The 27703-nt window shown below is 39.3% G+C and overlaps 1 protein-coding gene across 1 annotated transcript in view; it reads right to left on the reverse strand.

The window, feature by feature from the left end:
* PYRD (pyrimidine d) overlaps positions 1-27703 on the reverse strand; it is a 302811-nt gene that overhangs the window by 194730 nt on the left and 80378 nt on the right. The window contains exon 4 of the mRNA XM_089415909.1: positions 4314-4572. Within this exon, the coding sequence (XP_089272035.1) occupies positions 4314-4572 (259 nt within the window). The remainder of the gene's footprint in view (positions 1-4313; positions 4573-27703) is intronic.

Consider the following 27703-nt stretch of genomic DNA (forward strand, 5'->3'; position numbering starts at 1 on the left):
ACTCCTCAAAGCTCTATCCCTTATTTTTGTTCTATCATCACGGGTTGTTAGATGAAAAAACTCCAGGGGCAGCGTGTGCCCAGACGTCCCCATTCTTGGGGAGGGGAGTGCTCAGACATCCCCCTTTTGATGAAACATGTACCCCACACTAGGGAAATATTTCCCCATGTGTTTCCCAGAGTTTCCCCCAAAGGGGGATGAAGAGAAACATTTCCAGGCATTCCCCCATCCCTAGAGCATGGGAAATGTGGGGATCATGTAAGAAAATCAGAAAGGCAGAAAGATTTTATTATTCTTGATAATTACTTGTGATCTTCTTGATTTGTTATTACAATTCTTTATATCTTCTTTCTTTTAGTTCATCAAGCAATAGCACATAAAACAATGGACACCAGATGTAGGCACTTTGCCAGGCCAAAACCCCCCTCGAGGGGAAAACTCAGTCAAGAAAATCCTTCCTTTCAATAGTATTCTTTGAGACTCTTCACCCTAGACAAAGACCAGACCTCCTTTCTAGCAACTTCGACTAGGTAGCAGCTTCTAACATCAGGCAGCTTCCAGCATCAGTGAAACTTGGAAGATTTCGATCTACCAATCTAGGGCACGAAACAAAGAGAGAGAAAGACACGAAAATTTCGTTTTTCTTCTTCTCTTTAGACTCCACCCAACTCACACTTCCTTTGGCTTCCCGGCTTCAGACTTCACACTTCCCAGCTTCCTTAGAGATATCGAACTTGCTTGGAAGGAAGTGCTCCAAATGAATTCGACATGCTTGTATTTATAGGCTCCATGTGAGGTCGAATTAGTGTCCTTAGGCCAACTTGATTTCTTCTAGGCCGACTCGATGTGGAGGATACATAAATTATATTTGACTCAATACTAAACCTTTTTACATGATTCAAAAGCCCAAGAAGGGTCTCTTTAAAAGTACAATGACTATATTGACTCAGAATAAATCCTAGAAGTCCTTAATGGGGACTTTGACCTAAAACATGGTGACCCAAGCATGAAACCCATGCTTTAATAAGTCACAATAATAATAATAATAATAATACTTTTCTTTATTCTTTTGACAAGCACATTACAAGATGACTCAAATACATTAAATGAAGACTGAACCTAGTCACATTTTCCAACAGGTCACACCCCCTAACCTTGGGGGACACATCCCCATGGAACACTGGATATGTCTCCTTATTAAAATAGCACATAAATATGTTGCATACAAGACTACATGGATTAGTCCATTGTACCTCACACGTTCTGTTATTTTGTTTATAAAACTGGTAATAAGGATTGCAAAGTGCCCTATTTTGAAGGACAGGTAACTAAGGATAATGAATATATCCTAAGATGTAAGTTAGGTGATCTTAGGACTTAATGAGTAGAGCAAAATTGTTAACATATACATGATAGAACCTAGTGGAAATGTTGCAATCCTGCCAATACTGAAATCCCAAAACTGTTAAGTTCACTGAATTATGAATGGGATTTAAAATTCTACTTTCCCCATATGAAGTCCGGTTAGGTTGGAACATTCTCAAACATCCGGAAACAATTAATGGTAATGTTAAAAAATTGAGTAGAATAGTAGAAAAGAAAAGATAAAGGACAATGTCAAGTTTTACTTCAAAAATTTAATATTAGCATTAATTACTAAAGTTCTGTTTTTAATTGTTTTTTTTATTTCAATGGTAATTCTTGTTGTCCCACGCACCGACATATAGATTAGTATGGAACTAGCAGGTTCCATAAAAAACCAGTCGATTCAGGAATTTAAGGTTGATTCCATCACAAGATCAGTTGCTTCAGTATGGAACAGGGCATTTCCAATTTAGACCCTTGATTTGAACCAGCTACCTCTGCAATCAATCAAACTGGTTGGTTTTGGCAAAATTGATTCAGTTCTAATAACACTGCCCTCTAATTAACTTGACGGTGTGGCATACAGCAACCTCCCACCAAAATAGCCAATATTACTCCCCTACTAGTCTACGAAAAATGGTCTGGACCCTCCGAACCAGGGCATGGAAATCCACCAACTCCAGGTCAGAAATTCAACTTAAACAAAGTAGAAGATGTCAAGTCAATTGTGTTTCCTACTATGATCATGATCTAAATGGGAAAATGATCTGATCCCCTAACATCCAACCTTTCCTAAATCCTTTCCCAACCCTGGTTGTAATTGGTCCAAGTCAACGAGCCACCAACATCCACCCCACTTTATTTCCAATTGGGATCAAACACCTAAAGGGCTGTCTTGAACCAAGACCAAGTCTACTTCTCAGCTCCACTAATCAAAGTACCCATACCAATGCTGTGATCACCCTCCCAATCAACCATGTTAAAATCACCCGTGACAATCCAATCCACAGCCAGAAGTATAGAAACCATCAAATCCCAAAATCAACCGTGCTTCAAATTGAGGTTGACAGCATAGACAATACAAAATCCTATCACAGGGTCCTTAACCATCAATGTGACTCAAGCGCATCTATCCCCAAGATCTGAACCATGAGCCACAACAAAATTCTGCAAATGGGAAGACGGTGCAATCGAATTCCACAACCAATGGGTGATATTCATAAGTTGACCATCCATATATCTGACTTTTGAATTAAGAATAGCAACTTTGACCTCAAGTAACTTTTCAATGCATCCTCCATTTCCTTCTTGTCTAAGTGCAACTCTTGACAATAAACTGTGTAGAATTCAGCTACTATGTGGGAAACGAATGTTCTAATGCCAAATTGATCCAAACTCATGCACCTAGAGGAAAGAGCACATCCACAGCAACAGTTGCAATATATATTGATTTTACATAAACAGTGCATTGATTATGGAAAGTTAGCTAATGTAGAATATAAGAGAAAAACAGAAAAGGAATTCACACAAGAGAATACACAACTAGCCCGGAAATATGGGTAGAATAGCAACTTGAAACTCTTAGTAAAGAAAAGTATTGTTCAACAATGATATGAATGGCATGAAGCTAACATACCAACCAACATATATCAAGCTATCAACCAACAAACACTATACCAACCTTAATGAATCCCTTTACAATTGAAAATAGGGCTTTACGTAATAAAATCCAAGGGAATACGAAGTTCTTTGCATCCCGTCTATTCACATCTAACAATATTAGTGTACAAGTGTCTGGAAGATGAAGAGATATGGAGAAAGGAGACAACAATCCATTATGACAGTTTAGCTACCACTCACAACTATTTGTTGAGTTGTCATCCATGCCAGTTTGGCGTGCCTCAACATCAAAAGCACTTGACATTTGTTTGTGCTTGAACTTGAGACTCATATGCTTTCTTGATTTGCACCTATGCCCATGAACATGTATTTTACTAATGTGCCCTTCTACTTAAGTATACTCAATGCGTGCTTTGCACCTAGTATATTCATCATGCACCTCACTAAGCTTTGTGCCCATACATAGACAATTGTCGGAAATGAACTTCTCTCAAGCACAACTCCCCTGACCATGGACTTGATCTCTACTCTTTTCTAGATCTAATGCAATGAAGAATATATTCATCCTTGACATCCAACTAATTTGAGTGCTATTAAAAAGTAAAATATTATTAATCTAAATGCAAGCAGTATAGAAAATTAATGAGCCTGGGAAAAAGTGATTATTGGATATTGCTTTTATAAATTTAAGATATGAAACACATTATATTTAAACCATGAGTGGAATTTAAAAGAGGATGGGAATTTCCTTGTCATCCCGTTGTTAGCTGATTGTAACTCTCTTTGTTACATGAAGTAAAATATATGACACATTTCTCAAAAAAAATCTAACTACAAAGGAATCATCCACGTGAAAAACAGCAACGTGATACAGTAAAATATGAAGACTAGAAATAGCTGATTTCTTGATCTGAAAGGGAGATCCCAAAAACAAGTAAAAAGTAGAAGATACTGTATACGTCTTTGATAAAACAGATTAAAAATTAGAATATCCAAGATCTGTTGACAAGCTAATAAAACATTGTCAATAACATGCAACTAAATAACAGGAAGAATAGAATCCCACCTCAACTGAGAGATGCATGCCAAACAGGAAGCCCTCAACTCAGTCAAAAGAAACCTACTATCTCTACTGGAGGTTTCTGGTATATAAGAATGTTACCAAAGACATTAAATTCAATATCTTACCATACTAAAAAGTGCACTTAAGTAAATGGATCACTTTAATCTCTCTCTTCCTTCATAAACCAACCAATAAGTTCAAACTTCAAACACTATGTGCAAACATGCTTGATTAAATAAGCCAACCATGATTCCAAACACAGTACCATATAGTCAGCATACTGTGACAATGTGTGAACTCCCTGAACATAGTCAGCAGCTGCATCTTCACTTGTTTTATTCTTGCCAAGGTTAACTCCAAGAATGCCAGGACCTGCTTTTCCTCCAGATTTATGCTGTTCTGTTTCTGTAGGCAAAGTTGTGCTTGATGTTTCAGCAAGCTTTCGTTTTGCATGCTGTGCACCCAACCGCTTTGCTACAGCCACTATACCCTGACTATTGAATCCATATCGGTTAATAACGGCCCTGTCAAATACAGCAAATTATTTCAAAATCACATTAAGACTAGACGAAAACAGAAAAACAATTAAGAAAGAGGGATTAAAGTGCACACACATCTGTGTAATAGGAAGGAGAGATATTTTCTATGGCTGACATATAATACTTTGCATCTATGTAACCTGGAACAAGAAAATGGTTGTGGGTTTCTAAAACAGTACAGGTTTCAAATGCAGCACTCTTAAATTTCCAAGGTACACAGAAATGGCACACATACACACACCTATAAAGCAATCCATAACAATTTTGATAAAGGGTTAAAGTATCTGGGGTTCCACCTGAAACCCAATGACTATAGAAAGGCCGACTGGAACTGGCTAACTGCAAAGATTGAAAAGAGATTAAAGACATGGAGTTTCAGATGGCTGTCTAGAGCCGGCAGAATGGTTCTCATAAAATCAGTCCTGAAAGCTATTCCAGTTTTCTGGATGTCCTTATCATGGATCCCAAAAGGAGTTATGAACTCCATCTGCAAAACATGCTGCCGGGTTTTATGAATGGGGTCAAAAGATGGTCCGGTTTTCCCTTGGGTTATATGCGACGAAATTTCTTTGCCAAAGATGTGGGGAGGGTGGGGTCTTAAAACCCTTCACCTTTTCGCAAAGGCGCTGGCAGCAAAAGTTGGTTGGAGACTGATATCACTGATAGTCAATGGACAGATGTTGTATTCAAGGAGTATATCCACCGATGTACTCTTGAAGAATGGATTTGCTCCCTGAACAAGAAGAGACCGAATATATCGGTTATATGGAAAGCAGTCTTAACCTCATTTTCAGTGGTTGAAGAAGCTTTGGCTTGGAAAGTTCGGAATGGCAAAAAGGTGAAGAATGGTATAGAATCTAGATCCCTCCATGGGATGCGGTGAAAACTTTCGCCTGCGTCATGCGCTGGTTGAATTTCTAAATATGAATGGAAGGATTACCTTGCACCAGGTGGCCGATAATGCATGTCCTTCAGTCTAGGCTCAGGGATGGGTTGATGCCAACCAGCTAAACTTGCCATTTGAACACTCAAAACACTGGAAAAATTACATTGTTGCTCTCAACATCTCCCAAGTTCGCCTTAGAGACAGGGAAGATTCTTTATGGTGGGTGCATTCTCCTTTTGGGGAATATTCGCCAAAATTGGGCTATATGTTTATACTTTATTATTGATGACAAGAGACCAGGGGATTTGGCCTGGTGGTGGAAGAAATTATGGAAACTTTGCTGCCCAGATAAAGCATGCTTGTTTCAATGGTGCATCCAGGAAAATAAAGCCCCTACCGGGGACAATTTAAAAATAAAAAAGATGTATGGCCAGGCCCTGTTGGTGTGCTCTATGTAAAAATGCTCAGGAGATAGTGAATAACCTCTTTCTTTTCTATCCTTTCACCTTGGGAGTATGGAACATTGTTAGAAACTATTTGGAAATGTTGATTTGGGGTAGCATTGGATGTGCTCTAGCCATGAAAATTGGTGGAGAGTCTAAAGCACATGAGATCTCCAAGACCCAGAAATGGTTTGGACAGATTCTACCCAGTTTGTACAAGACAGAGAAGCAGAGATAGTGCCGAGAGACCAGCGCAAAGGCAGAGAGCGAGAAGCAGCAGCCAGAGCAAGCCACGCAAAGCCCAGCAGAGACAGCGCAAAGGCCAAAGGGCCTGGGTCATCCAGCAAAAGGCAGCAGGAGTGACGGAGAGGATCCCAAAGGCTGCGCAGTGCCTCCAAGGGCTGACACAGAGGGTTCTGAGGCTGACACAGTGCTTCAGAGTCGCTGGAGAGGGTTTCGTGGGACAGATTTTCTGAATAACTGTTTCCGAATCGGGAGGTATTACTGCTGGTTGTTTTTTTCTCTGTCGGGTGAGCCAGTTTGGCACCCAGTTGTACTCAAGGAAATACTGCATAATAACAAACCCTTAGAATAGTTGCACCGGTTTTCCCGCTTTGGGTTTTTCCAGGGACATTTGTCCAAAAATAACGGTGTCACTTGTGTGTTTGTTTTCTTTCAGCTGATGATCTGTAAATGTTGAGACTGTATTGTGTTTATTTCGTTATTTATATGTTTTAAATAACTTGTTCGAATAAACAAGTAGAAGAAATAAACCAGAAGAATACAGATTAAATTTCTAACGGATAGACTTAGAAATTTCCACAGGAAATAGCTTCTAATTGGCAGGATGCATCTCACAATGATGCTTGGAAGCAGTGGTGGGAACAAGCTAATCCAAAATAGAATACGAGTTTACTGCCAATTATCGCTAGGGAATTTGAATCTCAAGGAATAGTGAAATCTTCCAACACAATTCAACTACTCCTAACAAAGTTGCTACACAAGTCAATGCCACTTTTTCTCTTATTTCTGTTGTTGAGCCCGCACACCATCCTCGCAACATAATTGCTGAAGTAGTAGACCATTCTTACCCATGGGCCTTCTTTAACGGGGCTTCACTAGCTAGGGGTGAATGTGGGTTTGGAGGGTCGGTTTGTATTATACCTTCAAGAGAATCATTGTTTCAAGCTTCAGATCGGGCTGGGCAGAAGCACAAATAATTATGCTGAGTTGCTCAACCTCAAGCTTCTTCTCTTGTTTGCTATTGAGAAGCGATGTCGTCAGTTGCAGATTTTTGGCGACCAAAAGACTATTATAAATTGGTTTAATGAGACTTCAAGATGTCACATGCACACACTGTACCCAATCCTTGAAGAGATCTTACATTTAAAACATGCTTTTGACCAGATTTCATGTTGCCATACTTACAAGGAAGGAAACTCCACTGTAGACACACTATCCAAAGTAGGCACTACACAGATTTTTGGCACTTCAATGAAGTCTCAGAATATTATCGCGGGCCTTTCATAGAGGGCCTGCAGATGGAAATATAATTGTACTGGCTAAAAAACTTCCTATTTTGATCTCTCTGATAAAATCCCCCCGTGACTGGGAAGATATGTATGTAATGTTGTTTTTACTTTACATGTATCTCTGCTGATAGACATAATTTTTGGACATGATAAGGGCTTTATCCAGGCATGTTTTTTATTTCTTTTGGATGGTTGTTTAGCCAATTTTTTAATGCACTTTAGTGCATATACAGAATGTAATTTTCTTTATTTATATTGAATATTACAATTTTTTCCTCGGAAAAAAGAAAGCAATCCATAATTTGAACATTAAAGTTTATTCATAATTAATATATTGCTAATAAATTACTATTTTTTTGGTTGATGGAACACATATCTCAGGGAAACCCTCTACGCACTTTCCCTCATTTCGAGGATGGCACCCAGGGTAAACCAGCAGGTTGCAGTTTTGGCAACCTAACCCTGAGGGGACATTAAGTGAGGCCAAATATTCCAGAGCGGTAGCCAGCGCAGGACTTCAACCCGTGACCTCCTGCTTGTAATTTACTGTTGAAAATGCAGCAAGAAAGTCTCAATTTGATTTTCCCATGGTCAGATTGAGAAAAAACAATTTCCACATCAGCAGACAACTTGGATGCAGTTAACTTGTGTGACATGGCTCTTGTCTCTCAGTTAGCTTAGTAAATTCGAGTTAAAGGAGCTGGAGTTCAGTTAAGCATGTGTTAAAATTGGCAGCTAGGGCCAAATTCCACTTTGGATAGCTCCTCTGCGGAAGATAATTGCAGCATTGAATTCCTCCCTTCAAGAGGACCAATGTCGATATAAAGATTGTCTCATTTGGACAAGCGGAAGTGGATTTTTGAATTTATGTTATCTCTCAGGTAAATTAATAAGGTCGGCCTCACCCTTATGTCGGTTCGTCAAGCCCAATGGTCACATCCCATGACCTCCACTGAATTGTATATATTGTGGTACCTTCTCCCTCATTACACACATCTAATTTCTTGGATAGATGTCTGAGGCAGCCCGGTTCTTGTAGAAGGTCGAAGGAGGGTTTCGTTTTTGAGTTTTCTTCATCATCAAGGCCGAGACTTTCCAAGGAGGACAGCCACTGGTCTGGGCAGTTTATGTATAGGAAAATTCATCCTTGCAGTCCGAGTTTGGTAGCAGCATGGCAGGCCAAGTTGGTACAGTTATTTCTGAGCTCGTTTGTGAGACAGAAATCCTCTCCTCATGACGCCGCATCCATGATTCATCTCAGGCAGGACCACGGTCAGTATAATCTTTACAGTCAAGGGAGCCGAGGGTCCTTTCATGGGTACAGATCAGTCCTAATGGCCAGCGAAGGACATATTCATGCATGCCAGTGAAAGCCGCAGTTGAAGAGAAAGTCTTTGGATCAAATGAATGAAATCTCAGTGGACAGTAAGCAGCCCTGACCAGATTACAGTTCACTGAAAATTGATATTACAGTTTGAGCCCTACACTTGTTTAAGATATTAATTTTTCAAATTGTCAAAGTCATTCTGACTTTGGACTATTGTACTCTCTCTCTGCTGAACATTCGATATTAATAATAAGAAGAATTGATATAGGGTTTATCCCTGGCTTGAGCCATATAGTTGTGTTCTCTTGTCTTGGCTTGTCCTCTGATTCGATCGGACATGTTCTTTATTCAGTTGCTATCAATGATAATGATTCCGTGCCAATAAGAGTGAAATGGACAAACATTTGGGCTTTAAATGGAATTTGAAGTAACTGTCTTAAGCAAGAACATGTTAACCTAAACTTAACATGGTATTGGAGCTAAGGAGAGGTCAAGCCCAAGCAAGATTCATTTAGGAGAATTTTAAGGAGGCTGACTGCAACTCTGGGATACTACAACAAATGGTCTAGCCTGTTTGCAAAAATAAATTACAAGGGAAGACCAAATTTCTGGACACCAATCTGGCCTCCATTTCAAAAAGGTCTTCTGTGCTTCTTCGACTAAAAGAAGAGAGTTGTTAAAGTAATAAGTGAGGGAAAAGATATGAAAATTCGGCAATATGTTTGATGTTTCAGGAACATCAATATCTCTCCCATCCATTCAGCCTAATTTGGAACCAGACCCATGTTTTAGAGATATGACATTGCAAAAGATTGAATCAGCAAAAAAATAATGAAATAGTAAGCATCAGTAAAGATTCTCAAATGATTGAGCAGGTGGTTCCACGGCATAAATATGAAAACAAGTATGTTCCCCACACTGTGTCAACAGCGACAGGTGTGTCTAAAAGCAACATAAACAATGAAATGGTCAAATATTTTGTCAATTCAGAATCTATTATTACAAATGAGCAGAGATCTCCTGAAGTGGAGCAAGAAAATCCTAAGATGAACCATAGCAGTTTAGAATTTCAACAGTTAGCACATGCAGTTGGGATGTTAGTTAGCAAATGGGGTCAAGGTAAAGAAAGAGAGTGTGAAGACTGTCCGATCATCTGCATTGAATCGTTAATGAGGGCTGTCATATCCATTAATATTTCTGAGTATAAGATTCGATCTGTGCATACATCTTTGACGGAATTTGGTGCAGTCTTGGATCGCTGATGGCGAGATAAGTAAGGGCGTCTTTGTGTATGTTTTGCTATGGTTTGGATCTCAGTTCAGGGTTGCAGGGAAAGCTGAAGATACAGCTGGTTGAGGAGGTCTGGTAGGAGGGCCGAGAGGTCCAGGAAGGACCCTCTTCTCATGCCGCAGCCACTCAAATTATTAGCTCAAGCGAAAAAGGGCATGTCCTTGTCCTAGAAGGCAGCTCTCCAGTATTGGTGGATGATAATCGGAGTATCCTCTAGGAGCAAAGATTGTTGTTTGTATCTTTATTTGGCATCTGAGATTTCGTTCAATTTCTTTTACAGAATTTTGATGCGTTCTTAATTCCTTCCGGCTCTATGAAGTGATCTCTGAACCTATACATCTTGGCCCTATGGTTTGGATTCTTAAGAGACGCATCTCTAAAAGTCTTGTTGTAGGTTTCATATGGTTTGATTGGTTTTTACAGGCAGAAGGCTCATGGCTAGGGTGTACCACATCTGAAGCAGTGCTCTTATTCTTTCTGCAGCATACTTCTGAGCTCTATCTCAGAGAATATGAAGTCAAGATTGTTTTAAAGGACTTGAATACTAGCTCTGTCCAAATCAAACAGAAGGTTCTTTCCAGCGTTTGAGGTCTCTGTTATAGTACTGTGTATCCCCTCAAGGACAGTGGCAAGGATAAAGCGAGCGTTTGTACTCCCAATGCAATTGAACCCAAACTGAGTGGAGTAAACCTATTCTTCCAAATCACAGTTTAAACTGTGTGCAAAAGTTCCAGGCAACCAAGGACAAATATCAGCTTCATAAGGAAATCAACACCATATGTTCTTGTGATGTGTTGGGCGAACATTAAGGAAGTCTGCTTGCAGCATGGTCTTGTAGTCAGCCTTTTGAGCAGTCTTACTAAATGAAATGCTCAAGCAAGGTTACTTGGAAGCGAGAGCGAAAACGGGGAGCGGGAGCGGGAGCGACATTTTCAGAAGCTCCCGGTTTGGGAGCAATTCCAGGAGCGTTTTTTTATATAATATATATTTTTTTATATTTTATGCATATATGTCAACAAAAGCATGTAGAATGACGAATTATATATAAAAAGCATAAAAATATAACAATCATCTAGAAGTTATAATCTTCATCAACCACTTCCACAAGTTAGTAACATACAACATATTGAGTCTCATGATTCATCAATCTTAAAGTTTCAAGCTTTCAAAATTCAATATATAAAATTTATAATAATTGATCACCAAAGTTGTACTTGTAATCTAAGTGTAACCATTACAACAAAGAATATCTAACATGAAATGAAAAGAAATGGAACAACTTTCAACTTTCACGAAGCATCATATTCATAATTTATTACCAATAAGTTAAAATTGCCAAATTCAAACTTAAATTGTCATATATTGTTTACAAAAAATATCATAATAAATATGAAAGAGCCAACAGTTATTAAAACTAATAGAAACTAGAAAAGACAAGTAAATCTATCATCTACAGCTTCCTCTTGTTGCCACGAGAAATGTCTAATTTCTGAGCAGGTCGTGATGGTCTTCTAGGAGTCTCCTCCCGCATAATCGCACGACCAGAACCAGAAGGCACATGCCCTCCACTTGAGTATGTACATGGAGGCGGCGGCAGCAAAGGAACAAGACTTGGAACTCGAGCACTGGAACTACTACTGGATGGTGGGGGTGGCATGGTTGTTGTTGCTTCATCTTCATCTCTCATAAGTTCTGCTTCCAGTTCTTCAAGGTGTATATTGTCATCCTCCAAATTATCATCCTCTAGTTGGTTGTCCCAAATTTTAAATGTTGGATCCCCATAAGCCCGATCACAATAATGACTCAACAACCTCAAGTTGTAGTGCACATAAACCAAGCTTTCTACCCTGTTTTCATTGAGTCTGTTTCTTCTCACAATATGTATGAAGTTGTAGGTGCTCCAACACCTCTCTACAGAAGAAGTATTTACAACTTGTGAGAGAACTTTTTTTGCCAATTTTGGCAAAAGTCCCATGCCGCCATATGCTTCCCACCATGTGAGAGCATCAAATCTGTCTCTATCTTCCATTGCATGCAAAGAACCAAACAAACCAATGCAACTGAAGTATCTGCCTAATTCAAGATGCAGATTAGCACACTCCTCCCTGTCAGGTACCAACTTGTCTAATGCTTGCATATATCCTGTAGATACCTTTGGATCTGTATGGGGTTTGACCCTAACCCCACCCCCAGGTGCAGGTTGGCCCAACCAAGATGGAGAGTAGCATTTTGGCATAAGGATATATGCCAAGGCATGTAGTTGAACATTAAGTTTATTCCACCGTGTACACACACAATTGTGAATCAATGTATACAAGTTGGGATCATCTTTCTGAACAATATATTTTATTTGCCCCAACATGGTATCCATCTGCTCATACACCTCCCCAATCACTAGTTTATTTGTATCTGCAAAATGAATCATGTTATAAATGGTGAATTCCAATACTTGCCTCACACATGCCTAAAACAGACCATCAAGAGCACTCTCCTCCACCTGTTCAAAACCTTGATTCTCAGTTGCATTTGTAGCCCTTTCCTTTAATACCTGCCAGTGTGGACTTGATACCATGCTAGCCAATGACTCTCTTACCTTCAAAAGGCGCCTGAAGGTGAGGTAATAGCTAGCAAATCTAGTCTTTGCAATCTTCAATAGCTCCAATCTTGAGTGACTGCGGAAAAGCCCATGGGTATTGCTATGATTTGTAATAAATTTTATCATTTGTTTGCCTCTCTTGTACAAATCACCAATCCATTTGTATTGTTGGTTTTTGTTCTTAATAATATCATGCATCAAAAGGTTCATTGTGTGAACCAAACACCCAAACCAAAATATGTTAGGGTATTTATCCTCAATAATTGCTCTCGCTGCCTTACAATTAGCAATATTATCAGTGATGACTTGGATGACATTGTATGGTCCAATACATTCAATTGTTTCAAGTAATGGTTCTGCAATGTTGATGTCGGTCTTGAACTTGTCTGAGTAATCATATGTTGAAAGAAAGATGGCACCACTAAGAGACACAGCAAGAACACTTATTAATGGCTTGCCTTTTACATTTGTCCATGTTGATTTGGGGTAGCATCGGATGTGCTCTAGCCATGAAATTTGGTGGAGAGGTTGGGGCACATGAGATCTCCAATACCCAGAAAGGGTTTGGGCAAATTCTAAACAGATCAGGAGATATCAAAATAATTAATATTTTTAATGGAATCCCTGACTCTAAACTTACGGAAAATAAAATATTAATGTGTATTAATATGAATCTATGTTAGAATGGTCCAAAAAACATGGATCAAGCCAGATCTAATCTTAGCCGTTGATTAGGGATTTAATCTCGACCGTTGAGATGTCAACAGGAAAAGTATAAGAGGAGGCTTGAGGGTCACTTGGATAGTACACCAGATGATCAGTCATTCTATTCTCTAGAGTGGGGTTTGCTAAGAGAGATAGAATTAGTGATCGGGAGAGCAGCTGAGGGCCATTGAGCACAAAGAAACAGAGAAGGCAGAGATTGTGTCGGGAAAGCAACGCAGCAATGAAGGAGGGTGACGCAAAGCTAGCAAGAGCTCATGCAAGGCCACGCAGAGGCAGCCAAGTGTTGTGCAAAACACCAGAGGGGCCAACGCAGCTGACGCAGGGCCTCCTGGGGCTGATGCAGGCCAAGAAAGGCTGACGCAGGGCCAGCGTGAGACAAAGAGGGGCTGACGTAGACCAGTTTGGGCAGACGCTGGGGTTGCATAGCAATTTTGTGCTGAGGAACTGTCGGAAGGATTTTCGGGGGTTTCAGCCAAGAGATTTCTCTCAAACTGTGAGGTATAGCTGCTAAGGAAATTCTTTGTTGAGTAGGCCAGTTTCAGCACCCAGATTGTACTCTGATATTTCTTAATAAGAAAATCGTCAGATAGTTGCACCGGTTTTCCCGCATTGGGTTTTTCCAGGGTCCAAAAATAATGGTGTCATGTGGTGTGATTGTTCTTGTTTCTTTTAGTTGTTGATCTGTAATATGTTGAGCATGCACTGGTGTTTATTTTTAGTATTTACTTTGTAAGTAACTTGTTAAAGAAAAATAACAAGTAGGTAGGAATAAATCAGAAAAAGTGCATGAAGGGTTTCTAACTAAGGAAAATTAGAAACTTCAACAATCCATCCATTAGATACAATGGACACCCCATGCTCAGTCCAAGAATTTGTCATTCTACTCAAAGAACGTGATATTTTTGCTTTTTTCATGATCAAGTCCAACGGTTCTAGCCTTGTCATACCCACCAGGGCTCTTGTATCCTTTAGGGGCATCATTTATGTCAGAAACCATTTCATGCCAATAAGGTTACCAAAGAACATTGAATGGTATCCCACATGCATAGAGAAACCGGTGAATTTTTTAATCCACGTCATTCCTACACCCTTCATCAAGGAAATCTGATATGGTTCTACACCTTAAAGAGATGTTTGGTCTTTTGCCTCCATATCCACTGCCATGGGAGGATGCTGAAGGAGTTATTTGTGCATGTTAATGTGATTAAAAGCTATGTTCAAAGAAACCCTTTGATTTTTTAGATTTATATTGGGCTTCCTCCTCTTCCCTTATGTATTTGGCTCTTTCTATTGCTGACACACTTGCACAAGTTTTGATTCCTATTGGTTTATCTTCATCACATGGCCTTTTCCCACAAAGGTGCCTTTTGGCATGGGTGTATGAACCTATGAAAGTTTTGTTGCAATGGGGGCAATCAAATTTAGTGGTTCCACCCCCTTTCCCTCCTTCAAGCCTAGAAACATATTTCCACAATGGGGTTTGGTCTTGTTTAGTTCTTTGGGCTGAACCATTTTCCCTCTCTTCCTCCTCACCAAGGTACTCCTCTTCGAGGTTTTCATCAAATCCACTATAACCCACTTCTTCATCCTCTTCTTCAGGATCAACCCTCCTTCTACTCTCCAACACCATAATAACCAAAAAAGGAACCAAGAAGAAGAAAATGCCAAGCCATATAACCATGATGTTTGAACTTTGAAGTTTTGAGTCTGCAAAAAAATGGAGAAATGGGAATGGGAAATAGAGAAAAAAAAATATTTATTTAGCAATGAACATAAAAAAAAATGCTAGATTAGAGTGTAGATCCTACCTCTTTGGCCTTCAATCCCAAGCTCCAATCTCCCCTTGCAAGCTCCTCAAGCTCCTCCAAGCTCCAATCTCCCATTGCAAGCTACTCAAGTTCCTCCAAGCTCCTCTCCCACCAAGCTCCTCTCTCCAAGCTCCAAAATCTCTTACTCCTCTTGCTCTCAATGGATGAAGTGAATAATGTGAGGGGAGAGGGTCTATTTCTCTTTTTCCCTCTCCCCTTTCCCTCCCTTTCCTCTCACCTCTCCACCACCGGTCGTAGCCCTCCCTCTTGGTCGCGCAGCCTTTTTTTTTGGTGTCGGCGGACGGGAGCATTTTTTCAGAGGGGGGAGCGCTCGAGAGCGATTGCTCCCCGACCGCTCCCCTAAACGCTCTCGAAAAACCAGGGAGCATCTTTTTTGGTCTGGAGCGCAAATTGGGAGCGGGAACGTGAGCGGGGCACCCCCCCACCCCCCCGCAACCCTATGCTCAAGTCATCTACAAGCAGTGGCCTAATTGACAGTATAAAGGTAACCTTGTCACTCTCTACGATATCCTTGAGTTTGTTATCTCGCAGCCCAATAAAGCTTAAAGGATCATAAAATGATGAGATCTGAAGCAAGTAACATGACAGTGACATAAGCAAGATCTCCAAAACAGAATACTTTAGATCAAGAAATACTCTATAAATTAATTGGTCCCGTGATCATTGATCATAGTTCATTCAGCAATTCTATAGGACAACTCTGAAATCTCTTGCAATCAAGAATTGAATGCCTCAGTCACTTGTTTAGAAGGTAACCGTCAACCAGTGTTACTTGGGAGCGGGAGCGGAAGCGGGGAAGCGGGAGCGGAAGCGGGAGCGACCATTTTCAGAAGCTCCCGGTTTGGGAGCGAATCCCGGAGCGATTTTTTTAAAATATATATATTTTTTATATTTTTTAATTTTTGATACATATATGTCAACAAAAACATGTAGAATGATGAAATAGACATAAAAACATAAAAAAACATAAATTGATCATTGAACCATATCACATCAATCATCTAGAAATTATAATCGTCATCAACCTTAGTAAAATAATAAATTAAAATAACATTCAATTCAATAACATTTATCATCATTGATCACCAAAGTAACAAGTTGTACTTGTAAGCCAAGTTTAACCATTACAAGAAGTAATATCGAAGATATTTCTAAGTCCTAACTTCTAACTGTTAACATGATATGAAATGTTAAAAATTTATAAAATGAAACATGAATAATGAGATGAAATGAAACAACTTTAGTCTTTCACAAAGCATCATATTCATAATTCACAATCATTACCAATGAGTTATAATTGCCAAGGCCCAACTTCACACTTCAAATTTTCATTGTCACAGTGATATAATGTTTACAAAAAATATCATAATGTCATAATGATATGAAAGAGTCAAGAGTCAAGAGTCAAGGACTCAAAACTCAACACTGAACAGTTATGAAAACTAAAGTGACAAGTCTAATAGAAACTAAAAAAGACAAGTAAACTGTAAATCTACAAGTGGCCCTTGCCACGAGAGTCTCCAGGAGTATAAGTAGGTCTTGGTGGTCTTCTAGGAGTCTCCCGCCCAGACCGACGACCAGAACTAGAGCCTCCACGCGAGGGTGTCGATGGAGGTGGCGACAGCAATGGAACAAGACTCGGGCCCCGAGAACTGCTACTGGATGGTGGAGGTGGAGGTGGCATGGCTGCTGCAGCTGCTTCAGCTTCATCCCTTACAAGCTCATCTTCTAGTTCTTCCATATGTACAATGCCATCCTCCAAATTGTCGTCCTCAGGGTGATTGTCCCAAATTTTATATGTGGGATCTTCATTAGCCCGATCACAGTAATGGCTCAACAACCTCAAATTGTAGTGCACATAAACCAAGCTTTCTGCTCGGTTTTCGTTGAGCCTGTTTCTTTTCACATTATGTATATAACTGTAGGTGCTCCAACACCTCTCTGCAGAAGAAGAATTTACAACCTGTGCAAGAACTTTCAATGCCAATTTTCGCAAAAGTCCGTCGCCGCCATATGTTTCCCACCATGTGAGAGAATCAAATTTATCTTTGTCGTCCATTGCATGGAAGTTACCATACAAACCACTGCCAGTGAAGTATCTGCCTATTTCAAGGTGCACAGCTGCACATTCCTCCCTGTCAGGCACCAACTTTTCTAATGCATCCAGATATCCTTTAGTTACCTCTCGATCTAAATGGGGTTTGGTCCTAACACCACCCCCTGCTGCAGGTTTGCCCAACCAAGAATCTGAGTAGTATTTTGGCGTAAGGATATACGCCAAGCAATGTAGTGGAAGGTTAAGCCTTTTCCACCGTTCACACACACAATCGTGAATCAAATTGTACAAGTCGGGATCTCTGTTATTAACAATGTCTTTTATTTCCCCCAACATGGTATCCATTTGCTCATACACCTCGCCAATCACTGGTTTGTCTGTATCTGCAAACCGAATCATGTTATAAATTGGCTTGGTGAAATCCAATACCTGTCTCACAGTTGTCCAAAACTGCCCATCAAGAGCGGCCTCCTCCACTGTTTCAAAACCTGCAATGTCAGCTACATTTGTAGCCCTTTCCTTTAACACCTGCCAATTTGGACTTGATACCATGCTAGCTAAACCCTCTCTTACCTTCAAAAGGCGCCTGAAGGTGAGGTAATAGCTACCAAATCTAGTCCTCGCAATCTTCAGCAACTCCAATCTCGAGTGACTGCGGAAAAGGCCATGGGTATTGCTATGATTTGTAATAAATTTTATCATTTTTTTTCCTTTCTTGTACAAATCACCAATCCATTGGTATTGTTCATTTTTGTTTTTGACAATATCATGCAACAGAAGGTTCAATGTGTGAACCAAACATCCAGACCAAAATATGTTCGGGTATCTATCCTCAATAATTGCTCCCGCTGCCTTACAATTAGGAGCATTATCAGTGATGACTTGGATGACATTGTATGGGCCAATACGCTCAATTGTTTCAAGCAATGCTTCTGCAATGTTGATAGCGGTCTTGAACTTGTCTGAGTAATCATGTGCAGCTAGAAAAATGGGACCACTTCGGGACACAGCAAGAACACTTATCAATGGCTTGCCTTTTACATTTGTCCATCCATCAGATACAATGGACACCCCATTGTCAGTCCAAGAACTTGTCATTTTATTCAAAGAATGTGATATTTTTGCTTTTTCATGATCAAGGCCAACAGTTCTTGCCTTGTCATACCCAGGGCTCTTGTATCCTTTAGGGGCATCATTTATGGCAGAAACCATTTCGTGCCAATAAGGTGAGCGTAGAAAATTGAATGGTATCCCATTTGCATAGAGGAACCTGTAAATTTTTGAATCCACATCATTCCTACACCCCTCATCAAGGAAATCTGATATGGTTCTACGGCGTAAAGATGATGACCCTGAGCCTCCATGTCCATATCCACTGCCTTGGGAGGATGCTGAAGGAGTTCTTTGTGAGCTTTCAAAGAAACCCCTTGATCTTTTTTCTTTGTATTGGGCGTCCTCCTCTTCCTTTATGTATTGGCTCTATCTGCTGTTGACACCGCGTTGCAAGTTCTGATTCCTATTTGTTTCTCTCCATCCCATGCCCTTTTCCCGCAAAGGTGTCTTCTAGCACGGGTGTATGAGCCTGTGTAATCAGCGTTGCAATGGGGGCAATGAAATTTAGTGGTTCCACCCCTTTCTCTGTTTCAGCCCTCTGAACATATTTCCACAATGGAGTTTGGTCTTGTTTAGTTTTTTGACCCTCATGTTCACCCTCCTCCACATCCTCCTCACTGGGGTTTTCACCTATTTGACTTCCTCCGGCTTCTTCATCCACCTCTTCAGTTTCAGGCCCCCTCCGTTTCCTACTCTCCACCACCATAATAACCAGAAAAGGGACCAGGAAGAGGAAAATGCCAATAAAAATCCCCAGGTCCATCGTGTTTGATGTTTGTAGGGTTTGAGTCTTGAATCTGCAAATTAATTTAGTTTATTGGGATTAATTCATTTAATTTATTAATTTAATTTAAATTAATGATCTTTAAACTCAAACAGGTAAATTAAACTAAACAAACTAACTACCTAACCAACTAAACTAACTAAATGATTAAGTTACTTACCTCTGCAAGCTTGCTCCTCGCTCCTTGGCACTTGCTCCTCGCTCCTCAGCTCTGGCTCCTTGCTCCTCAGCTCTTGCTCCTTGCTCCTTTGCTCTCCTCAGCTCTCAAGCTCAAGCTCAATCTCATTGAAATGATTTTTTTTTGGCCCATTGGGCTTATAAACCAAAAAAAATTAGTTAAATTTTTTTGTTTTTTCGGGTCCGGCGGAATTTTTTTCCGCCGAACCGCTTTTTAAAATTCGCTCCCGGAGCGTTTTTTAATGCCCGGGAGCGATCAGGGAGCGATCGCTCCCCGATCGCTCCCGGGCATTAAAAAGCGCTCCGGGAGCGCGGGGAGCGATCGCTCCCTAAAGCGCTCCCTCACAGACCAGGGAGCACAAATTTTTTTACGGGAGCGCGCTCCCGAGCCGCTCCCGCCCGGAGCGCGCTTCGGGAGCGGGTTCGAAGGGGGGGGGGGCGCTCCCCCGCAACACTGCCCTCAACTTATAACAGGCTTACTATGGCAATTCTTTTGTGTTTGATCTGCATCAGCAGAAAATATGGGTGGCATTGAAAGTAGTTCTAAACATGAATCTTTGTAGTTCTAAACATGAATCTTTGATCATCTTTAAGTGGAACTTGTAGTATAACATGTCGTGACCTGTGTAAAGTACCCTTATGAGACAAGTTAAAATTGACATAAGTTGAACAGTGATTGGCGGAACTTAGTGTTTGAGGATGTCCTAATGCAGGTCAATAGTTCAGAACCCTTGAAAGAAAATAATGATGAAGATTGAAAAATGAACAACATTGAAAGTATATTATCTTAAAAGGAACCAAGACCTGACCCTTGCAGCAACCTCCTCATTGAATAAGGAAACTGAGAGGACCCTGATCTTGAATCTTTGAAGGAGGACGGTTAGACCTTTGCACAATGGATTAATAGTCGTCATGAAGCAGCTGGATAATTGAAAGGATTTCTTCAGCTTGGTTGTAATAGGACCATGAAGATGATCTTCTCTCTGATCTGAAGAAGAACATTTCTGATATTCTCTGACTCAATTGCAAAGTCTCTTTTTAAAGATGAGGATCACATTGATGAAGTTTGCATAACTATCTGAAGCAAGGCTTCAGAGGGAGCCATAGAATCCTTGGTAAACTATATAGATGACTATGGCACATGGACCCAAGCAGTATGACAGGAAAAGTAGCTATGACTTGGGCAATGTCACTTTCCTTTATTTAGAGGGAGCAATGATTGAAAATGCAGTTTTAATAATGTTTGTTATAAGTCTTTCACAGCATGATGAAATGGAGAAACCATTGATCCCTGGTTTTCTTATGCCTCATTTATTGATAGCTGCTCAGAAATTCACTTCCAGAATATGAGACTCCATGAATATTCCGATATTGTCTTGGTTAGCAGGGTGATGCTATATTACTTGAGTCTGTTGCTCTGAGAGCACCATTGAAGATGAATGCATGACTTAACATGAAGCCACTCTATTTTGCGCACACCGTCATTGTATATTGCAGAAGAAGATTCTGAGAATCTGGTATTTCACATACCACTTCATATGGTACAGAAAAGGACATTCTTGTCTTAAGACATGTTTGAGTGGACAGATCTCATGATGAACAGGTTGTCTGATGGACATTGTGCACCCTGAAAAGACCAGTTTAGGTTGTGGTCTCCCTGAGTAAGAAAGAGTAAGATCAGTCAAATATCTTCTTCATCAAGATGTGCAAGAAGCAGAGGATTGCTAAGTGCTGTCAAGATCTTTGTTGTAAATCAATATGTTTGTTATATATATATATATATATATATACATTTGCATGTTGCTGAATGGAGCTATGAGGCTCCCATTGATCTAGTTTTGATTTTCAGAAAGCAGTGTGGCACTATTCACTATATGAAGGGATTCTTGGCTGAAGATTAAGCTCTGGGAGCTCCTGGGGGCTTGGGGTACTTATTGAGCTATGAGTGATCATAGGGTGAGTGATTCACTTTCCCCTAGTGGTGTGTTGTGTACAGGGTGAGTGGTTCACCTTCCCCTATGATACCCCAAGGTGGTTGACATGTGTGTAGGGTGAGTGGTTCACCTTCCCATACGATTGCTGACACGTGTGTAGGGTGAGTGGTTCACCTTCCCATACGATTGCTGACACGTGTGTAGGGTGAGTGGTTCACCTTCCCCTATTGTTGATAACATATGCATACGATGAGTGGTTCACCTTCCCCTATTGTTGATGACATACGCAATAATCGAATAGCTTTAGATAGATACTACCATGTGTGCTAAAATTCAGTCAGAACTGCTCCAACAAAAATATGTTGTGCCAAAACAAGAAAAATGTGTCTAGGTAGGTTGGGATCAGCTCCACCGAAACTAAACAAAGGGAAGAAAGGGGTCTTAAAACCAATAGAGCCTCAAACTCAAATAAAAAATAGAGACAAATTGATCCAATCCAACGATGATCAAATGATTCTAACTCTCTTAAATTTATAGAAGTTATAGGCATTGATCTACATAAATCAAAATGTACAAGATGCAATACCTAACTGGTTCTCCTTTTGCTTGAAGAGAATGGTCCCTTCACTTGCTTTCCGCTTGTGCATCCTTGGCAAATGCCATCATGATCAGATCTGATTTCTGGCATTCCGAAAACCATATTTCTCACATGAGGTAATGCTTTGTAGTGCAAGTGAGCAAACCTTCAGTGCCAAAGTTCACTTTGATGACTGATGTCATGGATTAGAGCATGAATAGGTCTTCCATTGATTTCGTATAAACCTTCACATCTAGGTCCCATAGTGAGGGCATCTCTCATGTTGGATCTCGATGGCCAAGTGAGAACTTTGCCATTTATGAAAGTAACTTGCATTCCTTTATTTTCTAATGATAATATGGACACAAGATTCTCCTTTAAACCAGGTACATATAAAACTTCTTGAAGAGTCAAAGTTTTACCTTGATCCAGATGGGAAAGAACGAAACCATATCCCCTTATGGGATATGTAGAGTTATCTCCAAGAATGATCTTCAAATCTGTCTCCCTCTCAACCAGATTAGAGAGTACTTTGTAACCAGTAAAGTGCCTTGAAGCACCACTATCAACCAACCAACTATCACAAGAATCTGCAGGAGATGAACTAGAAAGAGCAGAAACAAGAAAGTACTTTGATTGAGTCTCAGCTGCATTATTATCATACCTTTGGTTCCTTGAGGAACGATAGTTTCCTCTGCAAGCAGAAGGAGCTTCTCTTCTTCTTCTGTAATCAGATTTGTTGGAGCGATTGTTGAAGTTGGTTTTGATGCTCTTTTGTTTTCTGAACAGTCATGAGCATAGAGGCCATGCTTGAGACGATTGTAGATTGGACTTTTGATAAGTCTTTGGTCCATTTAGAGGTGTTGTTGGGAGTAGAATTTCTCGAATAGTGCATTCCTTTCTTCCTTTTTCCTTGTGCAGCAAAGGCAATAGGTTCTCCCTCCTCATGCTTGGGAAATATCCCTCTGGAAATCATTTTGGCTTCTTCTTGACTACACTTTCTCAGGAGCTCATCAAATGTAGGAAACTTGTCATTATTATTGATGATAGTAATAAAACTTTCCCAAGAATAAAGAAGACCTCCAAGTGAAATCAGTACCAGTTCTTTATCGGAAACAACTTCACCAGAAGTTGACAGTTGATCTTTGATTTTTGATATCCTCATGAAGTATGCTTGAACGGTTTCTCCTCTATTCATCTTAACATCATTGAGTTGATTCTTCAGAGCAAGAATTTGACTCAAGTTGTTTACTTAATACATTCCAATCAGCTTGTCATACATTTCTTTGGTTTTCTTCAAATTGGAGACATAAGTGATAAAGTGGTCTCCAAGAGAGTCAAGGATAATCTTTTTAACCTTGACTCTTTTTTCTTATATCTTGGCCTTGATAGCACCATTGGAGTTTTCAGCCAGTTTTGCTACCTCTCCTTCAACACACTCTAAAACATCATGTTCCTCAAAAATAATATCCAATCTGGTCTTCCAAGGGAAGAAGTTTGAAGCATCAACCAACTTCTCTTCATTCTTAAAGTAGGAGGAAAACATCTTTGATCTGCTCAAAATTTCAGCAACAAATAGAAAGGGACAACAAGATATATTTTAGTTGTAAATGAGATATTTCAGCAGCAAAAGGGTTGAGATTTTTCAGCATCAAATCCAAACGGACAACAAGAGACATTTTAGTTGTGAATGACATATTTTAGCAGCGAAGGGGAAGAGAACTTTCAGCGGAAAATGAGCAACAAGTAGAAGGCATAGCAAGAGATATTTCAGCAAAAAGAGTTGCAAATGGAGCGAATAGCAAGCTATATTTTAGCAAAAAGAGAATAGCAAATGGAGCAGGCAACAAGCTATATTTCAGCAAAAATAGAGTTACAAATGGAGCGGATAACAAGCTATATTTCAGAAGAAAGAGAGTTGCAAATGGCACAGACAACAAGAGATATTTCAGCACATAAAGAGTTGGAAATGGAGTTGACAGCAAGAGATATTCCAGTAGAAAGAGAGTTGCAAATGGAGCAGACAGCAAGAGATATTCCAACAGAAAGAGAGTTGGATATGGAGCTTGTTTTCTTGAGCTTATCTTCACCAAAGCTCTGATACCATGTTGAAATTTTGATGTTCTATGTTGTTACAATCACTTAAATCCAAAACTTCTTTATGCTGCAATATAAGTTAAGTAATTGTAGATAGAACATAAACCATATGCACAATGGAAGATAGCCAAGAACTCAATGAGACACAGAGAAGTTAGGTCAATGACCAGGGAAAAACCCACAAGGGGAAAACCCAACTAGATTCTTCTTCTATTAGAAATCAATTGTTCAACAGACATACGAAATACAATGAGAGAATGAAGAAGTTGACCCAAATCTGAAGAAGATCTCTAATAGCAGTAGTTGATGCAAACACTGAATCACTTTGGCTCTCCAAGATCTATTCTTGCTCTTCAAGACTCTCTTTCTCTCTCTCTCAATCTTCCTCTAGACTCTCCAACTCTCTCTTTCTCAAGATCAAATTCTCCTTTCACAAGCCCAAGTAAGTGTGTTAAGTGAGGATGAGAGGCACAAATGTATAGGAAGAGCAATGAGGTCGAATTCAAGAGGGAGTAACTCTTATGCTTTGAGGAGTTACATATGCCAAAATAGGAGGGTAACTTATGCCATAAAGGAGAGGAATGTAACTTGCATTTAGGAGAGAAGTGTAACTTATGCATTAAAGAGATGTAAGATGAATTTTCTTATGACGAGTCATTAAAGTGTGTAAGGGAGTGTAAGAGGTGCATAAGAGCAGTAAAGAGAGAGAGAGAGAGTAACATATGCCTTAACTGAGGGGAGTTACATATGACATGATTGAGTCTCATGATTGAGAGACTTGAATTTCCTTTTAATAATAATATCATAAAGAGGATAATAGTAATAATACTAATAATAATGATGATTAAGTTAAAATTTAAATAATTGGGATTGATTAAGGACAAGTTAACTGATTTTCCATCATGTATATATGATTACCAACTGATGGAAGGTGATTTACTATTTTTGGAAAGTCGTGGCTTCAAAGATAGCCATGACTTTCTATTTTTAGAAAGTCACTTTAGAAATGTCACAAATGAAATTCTATTCAAGGAAATTCATCCCATAGTTGTCAATTTTCAATAGCGTGGAGGAGGGTTGACTTGGGTCTTTGTGGCAGTCTTGGTCTTGGTCTTGGGTCTTGGATATCTCACTTTGATCGGATTCTATAAGAAGAGGATTTCTTGGGTTTTCCCCCTTGTGTGGTTTTACCCTAACTTCGAGCCTAATTTCTTTGTGGTCTTCATGTTTTGTAGATTTTTGGTAATTGCTTGATGAAGGGAACATAACTTTAATAATAAGCCAACAAACATTCACAAGTAATTATCATGTTAAGAGAAATCAACCCTAATCTACCAACATCTTGGTTTCTCAACATGGTATCAAAGCTAATGTAAAGAGAAGGCAACTTGAAGATCACATCTTGTTGGCACATTTGAAGACACTTCTGCAGTAGTCATCTCACTCTCAAGACACACTTGCAGCAGCTACATTTAAGGACACTATTTGTAGTAGTTATATCTCTTTCTATCAAAGACTAAAGAAGAAGACTTGAAGATCATTAGCTTTGTAGCAGCCATCACTCAAGGGCATCCCTAGAAGCCAAATCAATATTCTTGGAAGAATCCTCATACTTAAAATCAGATGACACCCATTTGTATAGAAAACCAAAGCTTATTGTCTAAAGGTACATGAAATTTTATCTTTGTCGCATCCTGAGCATAGTACTATGAAAACTCTAAAACATGTATTGTTTTAAGCTCATTACTCTGTGTTCCATACAAAGAACAAAATGCAAAGGTCTATAAGTTCTATAACTCTGTGGAAGGTCCAAAATTAATATTTTTGCTCAAATTATATTTGTTATCTGAGACATAGTTCAAGACCAAGATTTAGAAGTAAGAGTATATGCACTCACTCAAACATGGAAGGAAAGTCAAATCTCTGAAACAATTTCCTATGGTATGCAAAGTATCCAAAGTTCTGTGACATATGAAGTCTCTATAGCATTGTGAAATGATAAAACATTATGGTAACCCTACATAGAAGATCTGAACCAATGATAGCATTTGTGAATAATTTATGGTGACAATTGTGAGGAACAATACGAACCTCTATGACAAAGAAAAATCCAATCCTAAGAAAAACTACTACAGAGATCCAAATTGTCTATAATGAACAAGAGGCCTACATCTGATTAAAAAGACGGAGGTCGTGGCACATAATGAACAGAGGTTTGCATTTAATCTATAAGGTCGAGACTGTGGTGAACAAGAGGTTTGTGAAAAATTACTAGACCCAGTCTTAAAGGAATTTGGGTCGAGACCTAGAAAAGAAACCTACGTTATGAGATCAAAAGCAAAAATGAAATTGCTCATCTCTAAAAATGCATATGAATCATCTATCGCTGAAATATAATCTGGTTAATGTACATAAATACTATGAGAAATCTAAGTATCCTCGCTCAAGAAAAAAGAAGAAGCTCGTTATATATATCCCTAACATGGTTCGTAATATACCTTTGAGGCAGTTAACAATACATTGAATATTCATCTCTGAAGCATGACAAGAACAATGTAAAATTTCAGAAGTATAGAAGTCGTATGAGGAAGTTTGTTATCTCTACAATGATACAAGCTACAAGAGGAACACTATGTAGTATGTGAAGTTGCTATACATAAAATAAGGACAATTTACATCTATAAGGCCAACCTATCTATGAAGATTGAAAGGAACTAAGACAAAACAAGCAACCAAATAAAAAAATGTGTGGTTCGTGCAATGGTTGAAGGATGGAAGCACCTTTTTCAAATAAAGTTCGTAGATGGCAACTGAAGTTAAGTCAAAAGAGGTATGTATCATACCTGCTCATTTCAAAAGTTGTCTTGCAAACTATTGTGCATATAATGCTAATCTTTCTAGATCATGGTGAACTCACGAGGAAAGAGTTGATGATATTATGCTCTTCTGAAATTTAGGGTCATATTATGAAAAATATCTATGTTAGAGTTCATTAATATAGCATTTGAAGTCTTTCCCTGCATATAAGGACTAGGTTTTTATGGTCAAGGAATGACATCTCTCGTATAGAAGCCTTGTCAATAATGTCTCTAGGGTTTTGCAACTAACTTTTTCGTATGCTTGTAGAATTTGCAATTCTTAAATGGTAAATGTAGAATCTAGGGTTTGTAACCCTATCAAAAATTTGAGTTAGAAAACCCTAGGAACATAAACCCTAACTAATCGTTTCCACTGTAAAAAGAAGAAAACCTAGTTCTTGAGAATGACAGGAATGACATCATGTTGATGTGGGAACAAGGTCCAAGATTAAGAGGGGTCTAACCTTCTTCAAAAAGATAAATACTCTACATCTCCTTGATTACTACTATTGTTATTATCTTTGTACTTTTCCCTTTTGTTCTTTCATAGTCTTCTAATAAAGGTTGCAGGTCAAGACAAAATCTATCTAAGCTTGATTAGCAAATGGAAGAATTGGAAGAACATGGCAAAGCATGAAGATTAAGGAGGAGGAAGAAGAAGTCGATTAGATGGCAGCACAAAATAAGAAGTTCACCTACTTCAGTCAGAAAGTGGGAGCCTTGATTGGTTCGATTCAAGAACACATTGATTGGGTTGACAGTACTGATGTTGATAGAGATACCACTGATAATTGGGAGCTGATATGATTTCTTGGAAAAGCGTGAAGCAGAAGCCTCTTACAATACAAAGAAAGAAGATGTTAAGGCTTGTGCAAATTAGCTATGAAAAAG

Source organism: Pinus tabuliformis, chromosome 6 (genome assembly GCF_031772625.1).
Source record: "Pinus tabuliformis cultivar Carrire ecotype Pingquan chromosome 6, CPIR1, whole genome shotgun sequence".
Taxonomy (NCBI): Eukaryota; Viridiplantae; Streptophyta; class Pinopsida; order Pinales; family Pinaceae; genus Pinus; species Pinus tabuliformis.